This window comes from Buteo buteo, chromosome 15, assembly GCF_964188355.1.
Source record: "Buteo buteo chromosome 15, bButBut1.hap1.1, whole genome shotgun sequence".
Classification (NCBI taxonomy): Eukaryota; Metazoa; Chordata; class Aves; order Accipitriformes; family Accipitridae; genus Buteo; species Buteo buteo.
This window is the reverse complement of record NC_134185.1, coordinates 27846904-27865916: the sequence shown is the minus strand read 5'-3', so window position 1 is coordinate 27865916 and position 19013 is coordinate 27846904. Positions and strand designations below refer to the sequence as shown.

Genomic DNA, 19013 nt, shown 5'->3' with positions numbered 1-19013 from the left:
ACTTTCCAGGAGTGGCAGAGTCTGGGTGTGAATGTGTCCTTGGGCACAGTCAAAAGCACATGGCTGAAGTCAGGGAAAGGCGGTCATCTCTTTCCGGAGCTGATCTTGTAGACCCGTGTTCCTGGAGCCATTATGTTAGAATAAATCAGAATAAAATGGACGACCCTCAAATAGTTTCAAGGGACTGAGCCAGGGAATAGGCTGTCACTAGTGAAATCACTGTCTAGGTAGTGATTTCTCAGACATGACATATGCTTCTGATCTTATTGTCTATGTTGGCAGTAGAAATGAAAGTAATATGTGGGACCAGCTTCAACAGCTCTGTACCATCAGAGGATTGGGGTTTTGTTGCCAGAGAAATCCTCAAGGGCCATGCACCCCACCTCAGTTGTCAGAGTCCTCTGGCAGATCTAACTTCAAATGGCTGGAGTGAATAGCATGAGAAGGAAAGGAAGACATCTTCGAGGAGATTATGGTCAATCTGAGTCTTTGTATAATACACTGTGTTAAAAAAATACTGTATATCAGGGGTAGTTCACGAGCTCAGTAAAAGGCTCAGTCCTGCCAGGTTTGGATTAGCAGTAAATAGAGAGAATAAGGTCTACAGAAGGAAGGAAAATCCTATTTTCTGCCCTATTTTGTTTAAATTCTATAAAAGGGAGCAGTGGTAATCGTGGAGGAATTACAAGAAGAATTAAAAGTAGTCCTGACCCAGTCGGGTAGAAACAGCCAACACCAAAACTGGAGGAGGTTTTCATCTGACATATACTTCACATTAACCAGTCAAGGTAACTTCAGATCTGGATCGACTCCCAGAGCTGAGCTGCAAAACTCTACCCCTTACATCACTACTTTTTCTTTTCTTGAATTGATACCAAGCTACAGCGAAAGTCTGACGGAAATGCCAGCACGGTGGTAATGTGCAGTCGAGCCAGTGATGCTGCGTAGCACAGCAGACGGCGGCGGTTCTGGAGCAGTGAGACAAGTACACCAGCTAAAAATGACTGATTTCAGGTGGTGTGACAGGTACCCTCACAAAGTTTGCTCCAGTTCTCCAACTATTGCTGTAGTTTCCACTTTAAATATGGAAATTTCATTTCTAAATTAGGAAATAACCTTCAGTGTGTGCTCACTGTATTTAAAACATCTTGAAATTACATGATCTGCATATAGATTTTAGGCCGTCTGTAACTTGTCCTTCTAACTTTACTTTTTACAGACATTTCAATTACTGGGGCAGGGTGGGGGCCTTAGGATGAATTTGCCTTTTTTTCAAAATACTGCTACACAAAACACTAGCACAAATTTAAATACTTAACAGGTTTTGAATGTGGGTTTTCTTGCCGTTTTGTTTGTAACCCTGCTTTTGTTTTAATTACTTTCAGAGATGTGTATTTTTACAAGATCTTTTCCTGTTTTCATTCAATATCTAACATATCCTCCTACAGAGGTTGAGAAGTATTCGCTAGCATCGTATCACAGGTTAATTTTTGTCAGCTGCAGACAATGCAACAGCTGCTACAGAGATGTACTGGGAGAAAGCGTATAAAGAATTGGATGAATGGCACACAAAATTATGTCACTGTCATGACTCTGAAGCGCGTAATAAATACACTCCACAGAAATAAATCTAGGTGGGAGAAATGGCCCATGGAATGTCTTCACCCTACACATGCACACACATACACGACCACCAAAAAATCACTCAGAGCGCCCTGTTACTGAAGCACTAATTTACATCAGTCGTCCAAGATGCCCCAAGGAACCGAGTCCTTAAGCTGGGATGTACCTGACAATCAGCCTGTCCAGGAGACACTAGGTTTTGTCTCAGGGTGAGCCCTTCTCTGGATGTTTCTGCATCCACCTTTCCAAGGGCATGATCCTCACAAAACGCTTGGAATGCCCTTCCCTGTGTCCAGACAAACTAGGACAAGCCAGCTTAAATGTGACTCATTGTTATTATTTAAGGGATACTCCAAGGAGTCCTTCCTTGTGCTGGTGCTTGTGTAGTATCTCTCGGAGCTGTAAATTCACTACCACCGCCCTGCTTACTTTCCCCCTTCTCTACTAACAGGAGGGGGAAGAATTTGGACTTAAAATGACAAGCAAATTTGAAAGGGAAAGCTGTATAACTGGATGACCCTTGTATTTTGATTTTTCAAATAAAAAAGGAGTTGAACCATCTTTCCTTTAGAGTCCAATGCTGGAAAGCCAAGCACTGTATATCTTCATTAGTGATAGGGACCGAAATCGTGAAGCAGTAGACAGCACGTGAAATCCCAGCCTTATCAAAATCGGCACCTTCCTCCCACTGACTCTGAAGGAATAAGGATTTCATTCCAGAAGCTGTAACTGACTGCCAGTCAAGCAATCCAATTACATGGGGAATGTAAACCAGAGGCAATGATTTCATAGTGTTGAATCTAGGCCGTATATAAAAATTGCTTGAAAAATTACGTGACAGTATCTTACTACTATCTTTTTTATAATAGTTTGCAAATAAATATATATTTTCTGAGGCTCATGGCAATATTTGAATTACAGTAGTTCATCCTAAGTATGACTTTGTTCCAGGAGTGGCAAAAATGATGCTTGTTTTTCCAGTGTTGCGAGGGTATCTGAATCTGGTCCTGTGAAATTTCAGTTCAAAGTAAATCCAGATGAATTAAATGAAGAATACTGCTGAAATACAGAGCAGAAAAAAGTGGGGAAAAATGAAGAGGGAAAGAAGATGTTTCGATTATATGACTGAAACAAAAGTTATATGGACATATAAAACAGTAAAAGACAATTAGAAAATATATTTATACTAAATTAAAACTTTATTGACTAATGTTCTCCAGACAACATGATCCGACGGACTATGGTTGCATACATGCAATGAAGTTGAACACAACAGTAGTTTAACATGGAATGTCAAACAAATTAATATAATGTATTAAATGAAACAATTTATCTGTGTTGCTGCAAAATAAAACCAAGCTATGTATTTCCTTGGTCAATCTGTGTTCAGCTAAGAGGCTATGCATTTGAAGAAACTGGTAGATTTCTTTAGCATATATTTCAAATAAATTAGCTAGAATTGTACTCTTTAAAAATCCTTTCAACTTCACTTGCATTTCAAACAAAATCTAAGTGTAAACACTAAAGTTGCTAGAGCCATCTAGAAAGACCTAACTGTCAAACTCGGAGTGGACATTACAGTTCAGTAAATGTGACTATTTAGAACAAGAAAAATACCAGTTACTGCAAAAGTCATGTAGGCATACTTTATTATTAATCCAGCACAAAGCATTTCTTCTAAGTTTCTCACATAAAAGACTAAAGCTTGCTTACAGTACTACATCTTCTATCATTCAAGCATCATTATTACCTATCAGGGAGATTGACTAGATGACCTAATGGGTCTTTTCCACCCCTAACTTCTACAAAAGAAAACCATTCATGCCAGCAAGAACATGGTTCGCTACATCTTAGGCTTGATCCTGTAGCCCTCATTCAGGCAAAACTCCCACTGACTTAGAAGAGAGATTTTCCAGAGCATGACATCCAGGATTAGGCCCTTTTTTTTAATTTTTTTTAAAAAAGCATCCATTTAGGATACATGGAAAATATTCTATAGAATTAAAAAAATATAATGACATGTGCTTCACTTGCATTGAAGGAATCAAGAGAATGTAAACACCGTAGTGGCCCACATCTTCACAATATCCATGCGAAAGTGTCAACTGCAAGTAATCTGTGTGTGTTTATTTCTCACCGTACGCTTCTGAGGGTGTTTTGTGTATACCTTTACCTCCACATCCACACAGATTTGTACGCCCTTAATATACACAAAGGTGTGATAAAATGCGCCAAAGGCAGTTGCTTGCCTGCCTTGACAGTTAAATCTGCAAGTGGCAGCAAACTGGGTTTTATATGATACTCATTAGACTGCAAGTGAGCAGCAGGACACGAATATCGCTGTGGGCAAGAGAGTGTGGTTGCCGGTTCTACAAGTGTGGAGCCATCCCACTTATGCACATCACAAAATCTACCTGCATGAAGGGCTGGAAAAGCAGGTGATCAAAGTATTTCTTGGTGGGCCACGTGTGAAATTTGAGTTGAATGATTCAAAGGCTGCAGGTTGTCCTCACAGGAGCCTTTCGACAACCTGGAGGACTTTGTAGGAAAGTTTACCTTCAAAGTGCACTTTCTAAGAATGGAATGTTCTTGACAGGGAAATGATCAGAGGCAATCCTGGACTTTTTTGCTTGTTGAATAGGAAAAATGTTTTCATCTTCAGGCAGTGCTTCACCCTGACAAATGTGAGTTCAGTTATTATTGGCTTTTAGTATTACAGAAGATTCTTTAGAAACAAACATGATAGCACACACACACACATACACTCAGATATTTACAGCCTTTCTAGAAAAACAACCCCCTACCTTAGTACTTACTACCTATCTTTTTCCTTTTTTTTCTTTTTTTTTTTTTTAGTATTTAAATTCTTTAAACCAGCTACATTAAATACCAATGTGTACTGTACCACCCCACACCAACCCACATCCCCCCCAAAAAAAACCAGCAAGTATTTTAAAAGTTTGTTCGCTTGTTTGTTTTTATGATTGTTAAAATCTCCTGCTTGAGACTGTTAAGTACCACCTCCGCTGGAACAAGATCAGCACTGACGGCATCTTCCGACGCACGTCGTTTCATAGTTGAGCAAGTACTGCAGGTAGAAGCTTAGATCTCCAGGTCGTCGGGTCGAGGTCTGCTGCTGGCTCGGCTGCTGGCTCTGCTGGGAGGCCTCTGGTCCACAATGGTGAGGGGTTGCAGCTCGTGTCCCGACGCCAGTTTTTTAGTGTTCTGGTGCTCGTCGGAGAAGTCGAAGGGCTGGGCGTGCGAGTTGGAGATGGTGCTGCCAGCCTGGCCCATTCTGTTCTGCTCCGCGCTGTAGTTGGCCCAGTTTTGCTCGCTGGCTTGCTTATTGTAGTTACGACAGGAGGAATTGTTCCTGTCTCCGGTAACGAGCTTGTACCCCGGGGGAGACATGGGAGACAAGGGGGCGGTGGGTGAGGAGCAGCCGTTGTAATAAGCGTATTTGGGGGAGCCGCAGTCCTTGGAAGGGCTTATGGCACCGCTGTGGGAGTAGGGGTCGGTTTTCCCTTTCACGCGATCCTTGACACCCTTGAAGAACACATAGAAAAGCTCGATGATGTTCAAGGCAAGAGACACCAAGGACACGACCAGCATGAAGAGGATGAAGATGGTTTTCTCAGTTGGACGGGAGAGGAAACAGTCCACCCGGTGCGGGCACGGATCTCGCTCGCAGGTGTAGATGGCATTCAGGCTAAACCCATAAATGTACCACTGTATCAGCAAGAAAGCCACCTCGAAGACAGATTTAAACAGGATGCTGATGATGTAAGTACGGAGCAGTCCCCCACGCATCTTCACTTTGCCATGCTCTTCGATCCCATACTTGAATTTCTTAATTTCTATTTGCTTGAGGTGCATATCCACATTCACACCGTCGTTTTGGACCACCTTGAGCTCTTCTTCTCTTTTGTTCAGCTTCTCTTCTTTCCTCATTACGTAGAACACGTGCGCCAGGTACAAAAGGGTAGGTACAGACACAAATATGATCTGCAGAACCCAGAAGCGTACGTGGGAGATGGGGAAGGACTTGTCATAGCAGACGTTCTCGCAACCGGGCTGTTGAGTGTTGCAGCGGAAAGCCGACTGTTCATCTCCCCACGCTGATTCAACTGCTGTCCCCAGTAGCAGGATTCGGAAAATAAAGAGGACAGACAGCCACACTTTCCCTCCTGCGGTAGAATAGGCTTGAACCTTGTCAAGAAGTTTTCCCAAGGCACTCCAATCACCCATCTTCACAGGATGCTGGCTAAAGAAGGACAGAAAGGAAAAAAAAAGAGTGATGGTTAAAACGGAGCTTTAATACCTTTGATACAGTGAATCACAGATCAGTGATTCCAGCTTTGTTTTAATTCATGTGTTTTACACGATCCGACGAGAAACCAGACTTTCAGTTAGTCTGCAGGTGGAATGGGAAGTCAGGGAAGCTGAAAGGAGAAGGTAACACAAAATGTCTCAGAGCGCAATGAAAAAGAAGTTTCTAATTTCACTCCAGTTTTCACGAAGTCCATGACAACCCTCCGCTGCCACCGTGGGTGGCTCACCTTCTTCGGTGGCAGCCTCGGTTCAATGGTCTCCACCTGCCTCAGGTGGAGCAGAGCTGGGACACACTGCTGGAGCAGGGTGTGAAGTACCTCGTGGCACTGCCCGAATGTGCTAGGAATAAAGGAAAGAGTTCTCTCTTTCAGTGTGGATCACTCACGGTACCTTTTATGTTCACTCTTTAAAAGAATAAGAAAGCAAACCGTAGTATAACCTAAATACAAAAGGTTATACTAAGTTAATGTTAGGGTTGGATACCTAAAATTTTATGACTGCAAAATGTGTGCTAGTTCTCCTACAGCAACATTAAACTGAGCTCTTGCATATCACTACATTGTGTGTAATACAGTTAAGAGTATAGCTCCTAATGATGGCAAGTTTATACTATACTCAACTTCAGAAAAAACTTGCTATCTAAATAAAGTTTATACATTAGTATTCGCAGCACAAAGACCAAAGTAAGTACTCTTTACCTATAGTTTTATGAAGGAACAAAAAACAGTAAATACGTGAAGCACAGCTAAGCTCATGTTAACCATATTGGAGGAACTGGTTTCCTGTTTATCTGTGGCCTGCTTAAGTTATTGTAGTTTCAGCTTTGTATTTGCATCTTTCCGTATTTAAATTCCTTCACTTTGTTTTGAAAGTAAAAAAAGATTTAGCAAGAAAAAAAGGTAAATGAGCTCTTTCTGTTTTTAAGGCAACTCCTGGCGTGCAATTTGCATTCCAAGTGTTGAAAACTGCAAATTTAAATTGTCTCTCTCGACTCGGGTTTTAAAGTGCGCATTTCTGGGACACAGGCAGCTTCTCGGGGATATCTGGAAATACACAGGATGACATAAAAGAAATGAAATGGTTTACTTGATGTTCTAGATTCCTAGGAAAAACAGAGTTCACTATAGGATTTTTATCAACTGGAGAATAGTAACATTATCTGCATAAAAACTTACGTTTTAACTCGCCCCACGTGAACAAGCGTGTGAAGTCAGGCACTTAAAAGGAAAAACAGTCACAAAGTCTCCCTTTTCAAATAGATGCTGCTGGGTATAGGTATTTGTTCTGTGTGTGCTGAGTAATCCCTTCCTGGTATTAATAGTTGTGATAATGTCCAAATGATTTCCTTCCCATCGCATCACGGATATATTCCCTAGCGAAGGTAATTTACAGAAAAAGCCCTTTTTGGATAATTCATAAAATAGGAAATTCTAGCACAAGGAGATTTTCTTTCAAGAAGCAGTGAGTCACTGGAAACACAAGATTATAAGTCTGGCAAACTCAATCATAACAATAGATGCCAAATAAAAACACACCGTTCCTGCCATCGGAAAGAGTCTGAGAGAGCAATGGGAGACAAGTGTTTCAAGTCCTCGCTCCAATAGCTCCGAGATGCCAATTATCTTTGAACCCCTGAAAAATATCCCAGGGCCATTTCCTCAGTCCCTTAGTCAGCTTGCTCTGAAGTTCAGCCACTGCAGACCCTTCCTCACGTAATTAGTCCTTTGCGTGAATGAAGCCCCATCAAAGGATCAGGCCTGCTTTGGACTTTTAAATCGGGAAACCTCCTCTGTCGGGAGGAGTACGCGGCGTGTTTTTTCTCTGACACGTCCCTGCGGCCATCCCCAGTTTTAGTCCTTCCCAGGAAAGGCTCGTTTGTCTTTACGGGCTCGGGGTGGCGGGGAAGGAGTCGGGCACGGGAGCGCGGAGGTCTCCGGGAAGGCTGGAATGAAACGTGTGCGCGTTCCTCCTCAGGCTGGGATTGTTCAAACAGAGAACAGCCTGTAACTCTACAACACGTGAAGTTTGTTTTAAAGGCAAGCTATTTGCTCCATGCCCTAGAAGTGGAAGTGGACAGAAGGAGCCTTTTTCAAGTGACAGCTTCTTGATTTGATTAGTCGGCTTTCCGATGATTCAAAACTACTGCATTAACAGACTTTCCTCAGACTCAACGTTTTTTTTTTTACCGTCTAAATGTTATTTCAGATTGAAAGTTTGATTAAGAAAACAGAGGACGTGTTATTTCTAGGCAGTGATGTGTTGTTTGTTTTTTAATTACGCTCCACTCTGGTCCATTAATGCAATGTGATTTACTTCAGTTTTGACCTACTTAATCGCACACCTGCAATATTTTGAGAATTTACTACCTATTTTTTAATTTGCTCCAGCATGCAAAATTGCTAAGTTTCATTTATGTCCTCTGGCAATATAAACTCCAGGAGGAAACATTCCATGCTTGAATTACTCATACATAGTTTTGAAAAGCAACTTTTTTTTAAAGAGATCAGTTACACGCTAGCCTTTGCCAGTGATAAAAAAACCCACATCAATTCAAAACATTGTACTGTTAATCAGATAACCTTGTGGTGGCACAAATATATTATTCCTTTGCTTAAGTGGATTCCATTGCTTTATGAAACACAGTACTTTTGTTGTAGAGAAAATTCATTCATCGGATCTAACTTGTTTACTTTCAGGGCACTGAAAGTCCAATTTTATTAACTGGTTACAATATCTGTTTACTAAGTATAAAAAGAGGTTTTGTATCAAACAGTTATTTAAGTGTATTCTAGCTTTATAAACAGTTTAAAATGGATGGCAGATAACCTTTAAAAATAGTTCTTCAGCATTCTGGACTTAAACTTCTTTTAACACTTCCAAACACCTTAAATGAGTCCACCGAATGACACAGGTTGACTTGATCAATTGATACAATTTCAGTACTTCAGGAACTTAAGGATATGGCTGGTGATGAGTACGTGCGTTTCATGAGTTCTCACTGATTATTGCTTTACAGGATTATAACTTTTTTCTGAGACAGACTAATGCTGGCCTAGGAAACTCTTTAAAAGGTGGATTTTTTCCAGGTCCTACTGTGTGCGGGTAAAGATAGGAAAAAAAGCCATAGAACAGCAGGAGATATGACAGCATTCATCTGCATGTGTTTTGGATGACCACATATATAAGAAATTTGATTTGTAAGCCACAATTAAGAAATTCTAGAACTATTTTTTATGGACGGCATTCATCATGTCATCTGGTTCATATTTTCCAGGAAGAATAATGCAAACTCAGTGCTGTGGTAACATGCCCAGGTCTGACTACAGGGTAAGAAGGTCTACATGCTAGTGGATGGAGGAGCACTAAGGGTTAGAGTGGGATCTAAAATGGGATTGTGCAGCTGAAGCAGTTGGGAAACAGGCCAAAGTTTTGGTTTTCCAACCTTTCCTACCTTTTTATGGGTGCTCACACACACATAAATAGCCAACAAAAGAGAAGATTCTGGACCTTGAGTATCAACCAGCTTGAGTATTTCCCAAGAGCAACCAGCATTGCAGAGAAAGCGGCCGAGATGTACAACTGATGGGATTTGGGTGGGTTGGAATAGGGAAGGCTAGTTTTCTGAAATCTTACAAAAATCAGCGAATGCCTTCCAGACAGTCCCCTGGGAAGGTGTAGTTAATTTGTAGGTCTGCAGATGAGCTTCAGTTCATTTCATCCCCTGGACAAAGATTACGCACTAACTGGTTGCAGTAACTCGAGGTTAAAGTGTCACAACCGTGTGTTTCTTTCGTCGTCTGCTAGTTTTGCTGATGGTCAGCCACTAGTGGATCGACCCCACAGCCTTTGCCTCTCCCGTGTTGTACCCTCTCCACCTAATGCAGTTCTAAAGCACAGTTTAAAGCAACCATAAGCACTTTCTTTGACGCTCTCTAGTTGTACAAGTCAGGTCTCCCCTCTGTGTTACTGCCCAGATTCACCTCTCTCCTGACTCACTTTGGAATTAAGAGAAGAAATGCTGAACTCCCCGAGGGGGCCTCGGGTCCTCTGATGCTCCTGCTTGCAGATTTTAAAATCTGGACTTCTAAAACGTACGTGTGGCATAAACAACAGACCAGGTGCCTCCATGCGAGAGAAATTCAGTGGGTTACGAGGGGGGGGGAAACACCAGAGACTGGGTGAAAGAGAGCAACTTATCTGATGAAACAGATACATTGCTCAATGTCATCTAACCTTCCTCATGCCCACAGGAATCCTTGGCCTAAACCGATGTTCATTTCAGAGACAAATAAAATTAATCTTTCGGGCTTGCATAATACGAGAGCTGAGATAACTATACAGTGTTGAATCTGTGCGCTCCTGAGCGCAGAAGCATTCAGATTTACGTCGCAAATCAAATCCCCTGTGTCCCTCTCTCCCCTCTCCTGAACCCAGCCTGCTGCTCGCCCTTCTCCCATTTGTATGCTTGTTAGGTATCATGGGTCAGTGCCAGTGTTTGGCTTTGAAGTTTCTGAAGGAAACACTTCAGTAAACATCCCAAAGACTAGAGGCTTAAATTCTGCAGCGTAGTGTGCTGTCCAGATGTTAAAAATGGCAGGATGAAAGCTTCACGCAAGTCCTCCGACTTGCTCCCTATGTGCACACGCACACACACAGAAGTCGGGCACGAGGTGGCTGTAGCCCATTTTTGTCCCCGTTACCAGGGGTTTTCATCAGAAATCTCACGTATGAAAACCAAAAGGAACTCCTCAGACAAAATATGCCACTGGATGAGGCTCGCTGGTTATCTCAAGGCAAAACGTGAGGACACACATAAGCACACAATATTCTTGTTTAAGAGGAGAAGGTGTTACTCGATAAGATAGACTCTGCGCTTCGTCTGCCTTTCAGCTGAAGGCTTTTTCTCCTGCCTCCTCGTGTTGCTCTTTAACTACTGGCAAGCAGCAGGCAACAACTGCTCTAAGGAATCACTCCAAGTCTTGCAAAGTAAAAAGCTTTTTAGTTCTCCAAGAGATGCTGCTCAAGCAGTTTTTCCTCTGCATTTTGGTATTTAAGCCTTCAAGGTAATGTAAAGGGAATGTGTCATATTGGGATTATGACACATACTGTGGATATTCTTGCACGGTTCTTCCTACACAACTTTCATTTGTATCTACCCAGGACTCTCACAGACATTGCCAGCGTGGTAAGGCATATCATGATATCTCACATTCCTTCGCTAAAATCCCTCACCGAGGTTGCTAAAACAGAGTAACTATACACAAACCAGGTTAAAAATCCATAACCCACGTCTGGATTTTATCACACCATTTTAAAAGAAAAGGGGAAAACTTATCAGGAAGACCATGTGAAAGTCACCACTTTAGTAGCTGCAGCATTTAACAAAGCACCTAATTAAGAACCTTACTCGGCACAAACTATTAGGCATCAATCAGGATTTCCATATGAAAGCAAAATGCGTGGGGCAGAAATGGGACCCACTCAGGACAAGGTCTCCCTGTTACTAACTTCTGATGCAATTTCGGTCCCACAGAGGAGACCGAAGCGCACCTCGAGGTTTTGTTTTTTCTTTAAAGGAGCTCATTTAGTCTTGAGACAAGTACAGAGAGCAGCGATTTCACCCAAACACTGCAACAAGTCCGCGACTCAGCCCGGCAGTTACAACTTCACCGCAGCTTCTCCTTCAGTGGAACGAGGTTAGAAGCTGTAAAAGTGTAATGTTTGAAGAACTGTGTAGAAATATGACAAAAGAAAGCAAAGCATTCCTACAAGTTCGAACTTAGCACTTTAAGAGAACTTAACCTTTTATAGATGGGTATTTTTAAACACGTTCAACCGTCGGCGCAACAACACAAAATTCTCAGGGTGAAAAATAAGCCTTTTCAGAAAAAGTGATACACAGAAAGATGAAGAAGGAAAACTTTCAACTTACCCTCGCTGCTCAGCAGTGAAACTGGATCAGAATACTTCTTTGGGGGGTTAAAGTAAAATGGAAGAGCACGTTCAGGCACTCAGACCTGTCTATTTAAACTTTAAAAGTCTACTGCTGTTTTCTATTTTTCATCCTTCCTTCCCCACTAATGAAAGAAAAGTGCTGATACCTCGTAAAAGTTTTTTCTAAGTTGGACACTGGGAGAGCTTTTAACAAGTTTTCAAGCCTCTGACTGTGAAAGAGGAGGGGAGAAGGAGGGGTAGCAGCCCAGGAGGAGGGGCTGCCTGCAAATGGAGAGGAGGAAGGTGGGGGAGGAGGGAAAGAAGTGAAGGCACAGCAAAAAACCAGCCTGGGGAGAAGGAGAGAGCCAAGGCATCGGAGTCCACTCCTGCTGATGTAGCAAAACAAATAGAAGGGCAGTCAGCAGGCACCCCACAACCTCCCCCCCCCCCCCCCCCCCGGTCACTGAGGGCACCTGGGTGGCACTTGGTCCAGAGCTGGGCTGGCCCCGGATGGATGCAACCGAGTTTCGGAGTTTTGCTCCAAGGAAAGGGAAAAATGCGTGGAAGGGATTAATGGGTAACCAGCGTGAACCTCCTGGATGCTGGGGCTGGACCGCAGAGCTGCTGTCTCCCCGCGCTCCTGGCCACCACGTATTAGAGGAAGCCCCCTCCAGCCCTCTCGACTTCTTGTTGTGAACCCAGCTTTGTTCGCTTAGGTCTGTTTCCTTTACGTGCACACATGAAAGTACACACCAGGAGCAGCATGTTTGTTTCTACAGGAGATACCCATCACACATTTTTTTATTATTATTTGTGTGTGTGTGTGTGTGTGTGTGTGTGTCCATCCCATGGGAGAAATGAAGAAATGATCTCACATTCCAGGAAACTCTTTCCAGGAAACTTCAGAAAATAAAGCATAGTACAGAGAAACAGTCTTCAATAGTGAGAAGAAATGCTCCTGGTAATTTTTGAGCACATTTTACAGGATAAAAGCGTGCTCCGAAGCTGATCTATTCAATTAGAACAAACTACTTTGGCTTTGCTCCTGACCAGTCCCTGGTTAAACACTCCTTGAAAAATGTAGAACAGAGATTAATTTATTTCTCTGCCTGTGTTAAGCTCCTCACACATGGAGTCCAAACTGCATTAGACATTGGTCTCGGACGTGTTTGTGTCATGGGGTATTCGCTCCTCTGTGGGACTGCTTAAGAGCTTCTCTAGAACTGTACGTGGTTAGATAGTTCTCAGTGAAGTTTCAAATTTTGGGTTGTACCAGACTCATTTGGGTTTCAATTCATGTTCTTCTCATGGGCTATTTCTGGGCTCAGTAGCGTGGATAAGCATTTTTGCTCTTTAAATGCTATAAAGGAGGGGAGAAGTCCAGTAATAGCCATAGAAAGGTTCCCAAATAAAGGTCCTTTTTAAGTTTTCTTCTTGAAATAATGAATGTTACACTCTACAACACGACCTAGATATTACTGCTTATTTTTCACAGCCCTTACCTACTGCTTTTCACCTAGAACTCTCCGGAGCAGAGAACTAAGACAAGATCTTTGTAGAAAGATACTCAGTGGGAAGCTTTGAAGCTTGGGAACAAGCACACGGTCGTGGTTCTTGCTCTGGAGCTGTTTGTAGCAGACCACACTGCCTCCTGTTTGAGAAAAAGAGCTAGTACACTACAACTGTACACCTTCCACTCTCCTTCCTCCGGCTACCGACAGAGACGGCTGATTTCCCTAGCTTGCCCCCTTTCCTTTGATACTAGCTGTTAGTTTTGACAGCTTTTGTAGTTTTTACAGTTGTCCAAGCCATATGGCAAAAAGAAACTTTTTCTTCATGTTCTCCGAGTGTTGTTTTAAAGTTGCTTTTTCTCTTCACAGTAAGGGAGAAATGGAGCTTTGTGCTTAACAGGCTGTGGGCCCTTGTTCATTAGAATCAAAAAATTGTAATATACAAACGATAGCATTTCACTGCCTTCAAGACAATGGCAGAGACGGTGAGCAGAGTACACACAACGCTGCTGCTCCTGCCCCATAAAACACTGGTTATTCCAGAGCAAAGTACAAAACGCCACTAACATGGCTAATGTGTGTGCCGATGCTGAGAAAATGGAGATTTGGGATGTCGTATATGTTGGTGCTGAAAAAGCTGCCCCTTAGGAAAGCAGAATTTTGCTAGGAAAAAACTTGAATTATAGCATGCTAGAATACAATGCTATTATTCCCTGTCAAAGCCAGCAGAATCACAGGGTCCAGCTTGCCCAGTCTTGCATTTTTCTGTGTATCTTCCTGTATAGGCTTTGAAATTTTTCAAACATTCTGTTTTTAAAAGAAAGACCGAGAACTATTTCTCCACCTACATAAACAAACAGTATTTGTGAGAAGCCCAAGATTCTTAAAGTCCACTTTGGAAAACTAAAACGTATGTTAGTAACAAGGGAAGAATAATTTTGCAGCAATAATAAGCATAACACTTGGCTTTGCTACGGCATTATCCACATGAAAAGGGAAATTTTTTCAAGTCTCCACCGTGATACTGTGTAGAATTAGGAAGAACTATTAACAGTCCTGATAAAAATGCTTTGGAAATGTCTCTTAGAGTTTGGAAATATGTCTCCGTGATCATGTTTCACAGCCTATTACCAGAACATATTCAGCTTCAGATGATGCAATGATCTACCATTTCACAAGGTTACCAGAAAGTCTCACACTGATTTGCATCGCAATGGAAATAAGCTTTTCAGATTGAACAAATGTCTTCACGCACAACCCCTCTTCAGCTGAAGCTGTGTTCAACAGGAAAGCACAGGGGTGTCAGACCTGAGGTATTTGCAAGTCTGTTCTTAATTACGGACTAAGAGACGGGTAAGAAGATCACCGTTCGATTTGAAGCCTTGTATTGTGGAACACAGACTCTTTTTCCTCGATAGGCATGAAGGTTTTTGGGCCCAGAGCTCTCTGGGACCTATTTTCCCGACTATTGACATTTTGCCTTCTGGAGCAAACAGGGTTGTCTTGTGAAACAACCTTTCAGCGTGGCATTGCTCGGACTCCAGAACCTGTTTGCCTCTGCTTTGGCAGGCTGCAGCACAACCCGTAAGTGCACGTTCGCACCGCGACCCAAATCGGTGCTGGAGCCCAGGCTCCATCAAGTGCATCTCTGGGACTGAACCTTGGGGTGGCTTCCACAGGGTTTCTGTCCACTCTCTGCTGAAACCTCAGCTGAATCAGTGAAACAGTTCAGAGCCCATAGTACCGCTGCTGCTTTTCTACACAGATTTACCAAAGGGAACCATAAATTGGATTATTTAGTATTTGCAGCCTTTGACACAGATTCATGGTTAATACAGAACTTAGTCCACTGTTTTCTTTCTATTTATTACCCGAACACAAGTACAGAATTCTATACAGAAACTTTTTCCTCATATTGCCTCCAAATACTCCTTCAAAAATATTTTAGTAACCTGATTCGCCAGGAAAGCCCTAGTGCATGTTTCATTTGGAAGGCTCTCCAGTCCTTTGACCATTACAAAATTTCCCGTTGATACCAGTGGGGTTCATGGTCTACTCCCAGTTAAGCATGTCTGTGATTTAGGGAGCTCTTAAGGCAAATAGCATGTCTTCACTTGTTTTCAATTTGTTTGCAAATTCACTTCCCAGTACTCCCATGCACAGCAGTGCTCTCGTCCCGTGCAATTTGGGAGCGGAGTCCATGGACCGAGTAAACTGAGCTGAATACACAGTAAACTGAGAGGAATATACACATGCAATACAGATTTTCTTGGGTGCCTTTCAAGGCAGCTGTGCAGTCACCCACGTCCCTGGATGGCACGTAAGCTTCGGCACGTTTTCGCCGATATCCCTTCTCACACATTTGGCTTTAAAGACAGACTTGTGAATAATGCGCGGCCCTGTTTCATGCCCTGTTGAGGAAAAGCTGCTCAGAACATCCAAGGAACAATAATGCGGTATTTCTTGATTACCTAAGCACATAAATGTGCAGACTAATGATTTTTTTTTTAAAAAAAGCAGCCAGTGGTTTTCGCTTGTTTAAGGAATTTACATCACGCAGAAATATAACACAGCTTTGAAGTTGCTGGCCACAGCGCTTGCACGTTCTCTCGGCTGGGGTGACTGGGCTGGAGCCCACTGGAACCTGCACCCAGCACCCTCGGGTCTGCAAAACACAGCCAGTTTCAAAGGGTCATCGCTCGTTCAAAGCAAAGGCAATTAAAGGCGATTGTCATCCCTCAAGGCAGTAGCTGTTCCCACTTGGGTGGCACAGCACCCAGCATATAAGAGAATATTTTCTGTTCATCGTAAGGACAGTAATAACAGAAAGTAGGATGATCACAAGCCTGTCTCGTAGTGAGCACGCTTGCCATTCCTTGTTGAAACTGGTCTCTCAGATTCATTTGCTACGGGGCTATTAAAGCTAGATATTCCCCAGGGGAAAAGGAGGCTTAGTCAGCGTAAGATAGCTTCTGCTCTTACTGATCTGCCTGCAAAAGAAAAAAAACTGCTGTTTTAAAAGAGACCCTGTGGAAATGCATCAAGACTGAAGTTCTCCGTGACAGATGCCATCGGATCGGAGCCCAGCCTAGCAAATAGTCACTATTCTCCGGAAATATTTTGCACTGTTGCACAGTCATCTGTCTAGAATCTCAGAGTGTTTTATAAATATCAACATAGAACAAGTTACATTATATTAACCTCTTTTACAGAGATGGGAAGTTTGTCATGGAGAATATCAGCAGCTCTTCTGAGTCATAGACAGCTCATGGCAAAACCAGGATGAGGAGCAAAATTTCTTAATGCTAGTCTCCATCCTTTAAGCCCCAAATTATTCTGTCCTATTTTCTAGTTGCTTTTTGAAATTTCAGCTAGCAGCGAAAACAGCTAAATGGGTGTTTCTTTTTAAAATTGATGAGGATCGCAGAGAAGGAAAGTAAGTGTTCCAAGTTTGGGGTGATTGTTTCCCTTCTGGTCTTTGTGCTGGTCGGTGCCCGGCACTTCATACCCCCAACATCTCACCCCAACTTGTCCATGGTGGTACTCAGCTTGCTCACTTTCCCATGCTACATTTAGAAATACGAATTCACTCCTGGCTCACTGATGGACAGAAAGGGAGAAAGGTAATACATGGAGGCTGTGCCAAGGAACTTCTAAACCTCATTACAGACAGCTTAAACACCAAAAAAAGTTGGTCTCCGAAGGATTTATCCCAACGTTGTGACTGATTCCAGTCAATATCTCTTCTGAGCTAACTGCCCCTCTAGAAAGACACTAGAAAACCATTCAAACAAAGAATGGAGTTCAGAGATCCTTATGAATTTGGCTCCACCTTCTGTACACAGTGAAAATAAACATGAATTAAATTGGAGCTTGAATGTCAGCTAAGCTTTTTGTTTATTTTATTTTCCATTTGACTTTCAAAAATCCTGCACTGAGATGGTCTCACAGTATTTTGTGAGCTTTTACCTCTCTATATTGGTGGTGAGGTTTTCCAGCCATTTGGTTCCAAAGGATGTTTTTTTTTAAAACAAATGTGGCCATTTCAGGTTTTCAAACCATAGAGTAACATAGTGTGAAAGTAACGTAGTCTTTCACAAAACAGTCTTTAAATTTCTTCAGGGGGTCTTGCAATGACTGAACACATTAGAGATGAAATAAAACAAAATTTCAGAATATGTATTGACACCATCTGCTACTTACTGTGATGGGTAATCTCACTGAATCCAATAAATCTGCACACATTAAGTACTACCCAGCAATGTAAATAAAGGCTATACAGCCAAACTCCAAAATAGAAACCTGCACAAATAAAAGAAAACCAGAGCAGCTAACTCCCCCAAAATACCTACCCAGCTGAAGATACTTTTGGACCTTTATCGATGAAAAATATTTTCTTCATTACCAAGCAGAAAATCAGCTGTGCAATAATTGTTGTGCTTTGGATGTTTAGAAAAAGTGAGTGGTTTTGACATAATTCTAATACTTTTTATCCGGTCTTTACAAGCAGCAACTGCCTTTCTGTGGTAGTCTTTGAAATCTTGTAGAGCTAGATGAGTTTTCCACATGTGGCTGAACCGAGGGACAGAAAGTTTGGCCATGTCAGAAGAGCAAAGGGGAAACGGGTGAGCTCTCTTCCCCTCGAGAAATCTTGCCTTTTCTGTCCTGATCTCAGAATATGCTCAGGTTTTATTTCATTTTTATTTTTGGTCATCTCATTATTTAAATCATTCCAGAGTTTCACTCAGCATTTGAATGAATTTGGTAATAGGAGGTACTGCACTTTAGTCACAGAGCAATATTTTTACATTTAGTTAGGCAATGTCATTGGTTACAGTGAATTAAATCGAGCTGCTTCAATACTTCAATAAGCATTGAAGACTTGCCAAAAGTACTTTTTATCCAGAAAATCAAAATTAACGTTTTATTTATGTAGGTCTACAAATTGTTTAATATTTGGAAATAAGTCCCTTTTATCTACCACTTTCTACACAGAGACAGAACTAGAATAAATTATTTCACCACTCTCATTTATTACTCCATACATCTGAATAAGATTTGTTAATCACATGATTTGTTTAATTTCATTTTTTTTTATTCATCGCGAGAGTAGAGAATGCTCGTGGGCAGCCTTTTCCAGTCGATACAATCATTTTTAGTCTGACGTGTGGGTTCATTCGCATTCAGCTGAGTGACTGCTCACTCACCTGCAGACAGCCTGTGCTGGTCGGTTTAGAGTCTTCTCCCCACACGACTGCCATGGAAATAAAGAGGATCAGCTTTCCTCTCACTTTAAGTGGGGTTTTTTCGGCTGCAGACAAGAGAAATGTAGCGTCACCTAAGAGAAGGGGCCTGAAGGACCCTATTTCAAAAGATTTCTGAAAGACAGAGGCAGGGTGCCTGGGATGTTCCTGGCAGAGGCACGCTCGCTGGGTTTCTGATAACATCACAGGGGGTTTGAGGACATGAACATTTCAAGGCTTCCCTCTCATTTTCCCCATTGCCATTTGCCGTCCAGCTGCATATATGTTGGCCAGAACCATTTGGGGAGCATAATTGCTTCTTTCTTTTGGCAGTCTGTAGGATTAACTGTCTCGTAGACACGAAAGGGTC

The 19013-nt window shown here is 42.2% G+C and overlaps 1 protein-coding gene across 1 annotated transcript; it reads right to left on the bottom strand.

Annotated features, from left to right (window-relative positions):
* Positions 1 to 2799: 2799 nt before the first annotated feature.
* Positions 2800 to 12142, bottom strand: GJA1 (gap junction protein alpha 1). The gene is made up of 2 exons (XM_075046850.1): positions 11888 to 12142; positions 2800 to 5887 (listed from the first exon to the last, which is right to left on the bottom strand). Exon 2 carries the CDS (start codon positions 5869 to 5871, stop codon positions 4726 to 4728), a length of 1146 nt encoding a protein of 381 aa, XP_074902951.1. The 5' UTR covers positions 5872 to 5887; positions 11888 to 12142; the 3' UTR covers positions 2800 to 4725.
* Positions 12143 to 19013: the final 6871 nt, after the last annotated feature.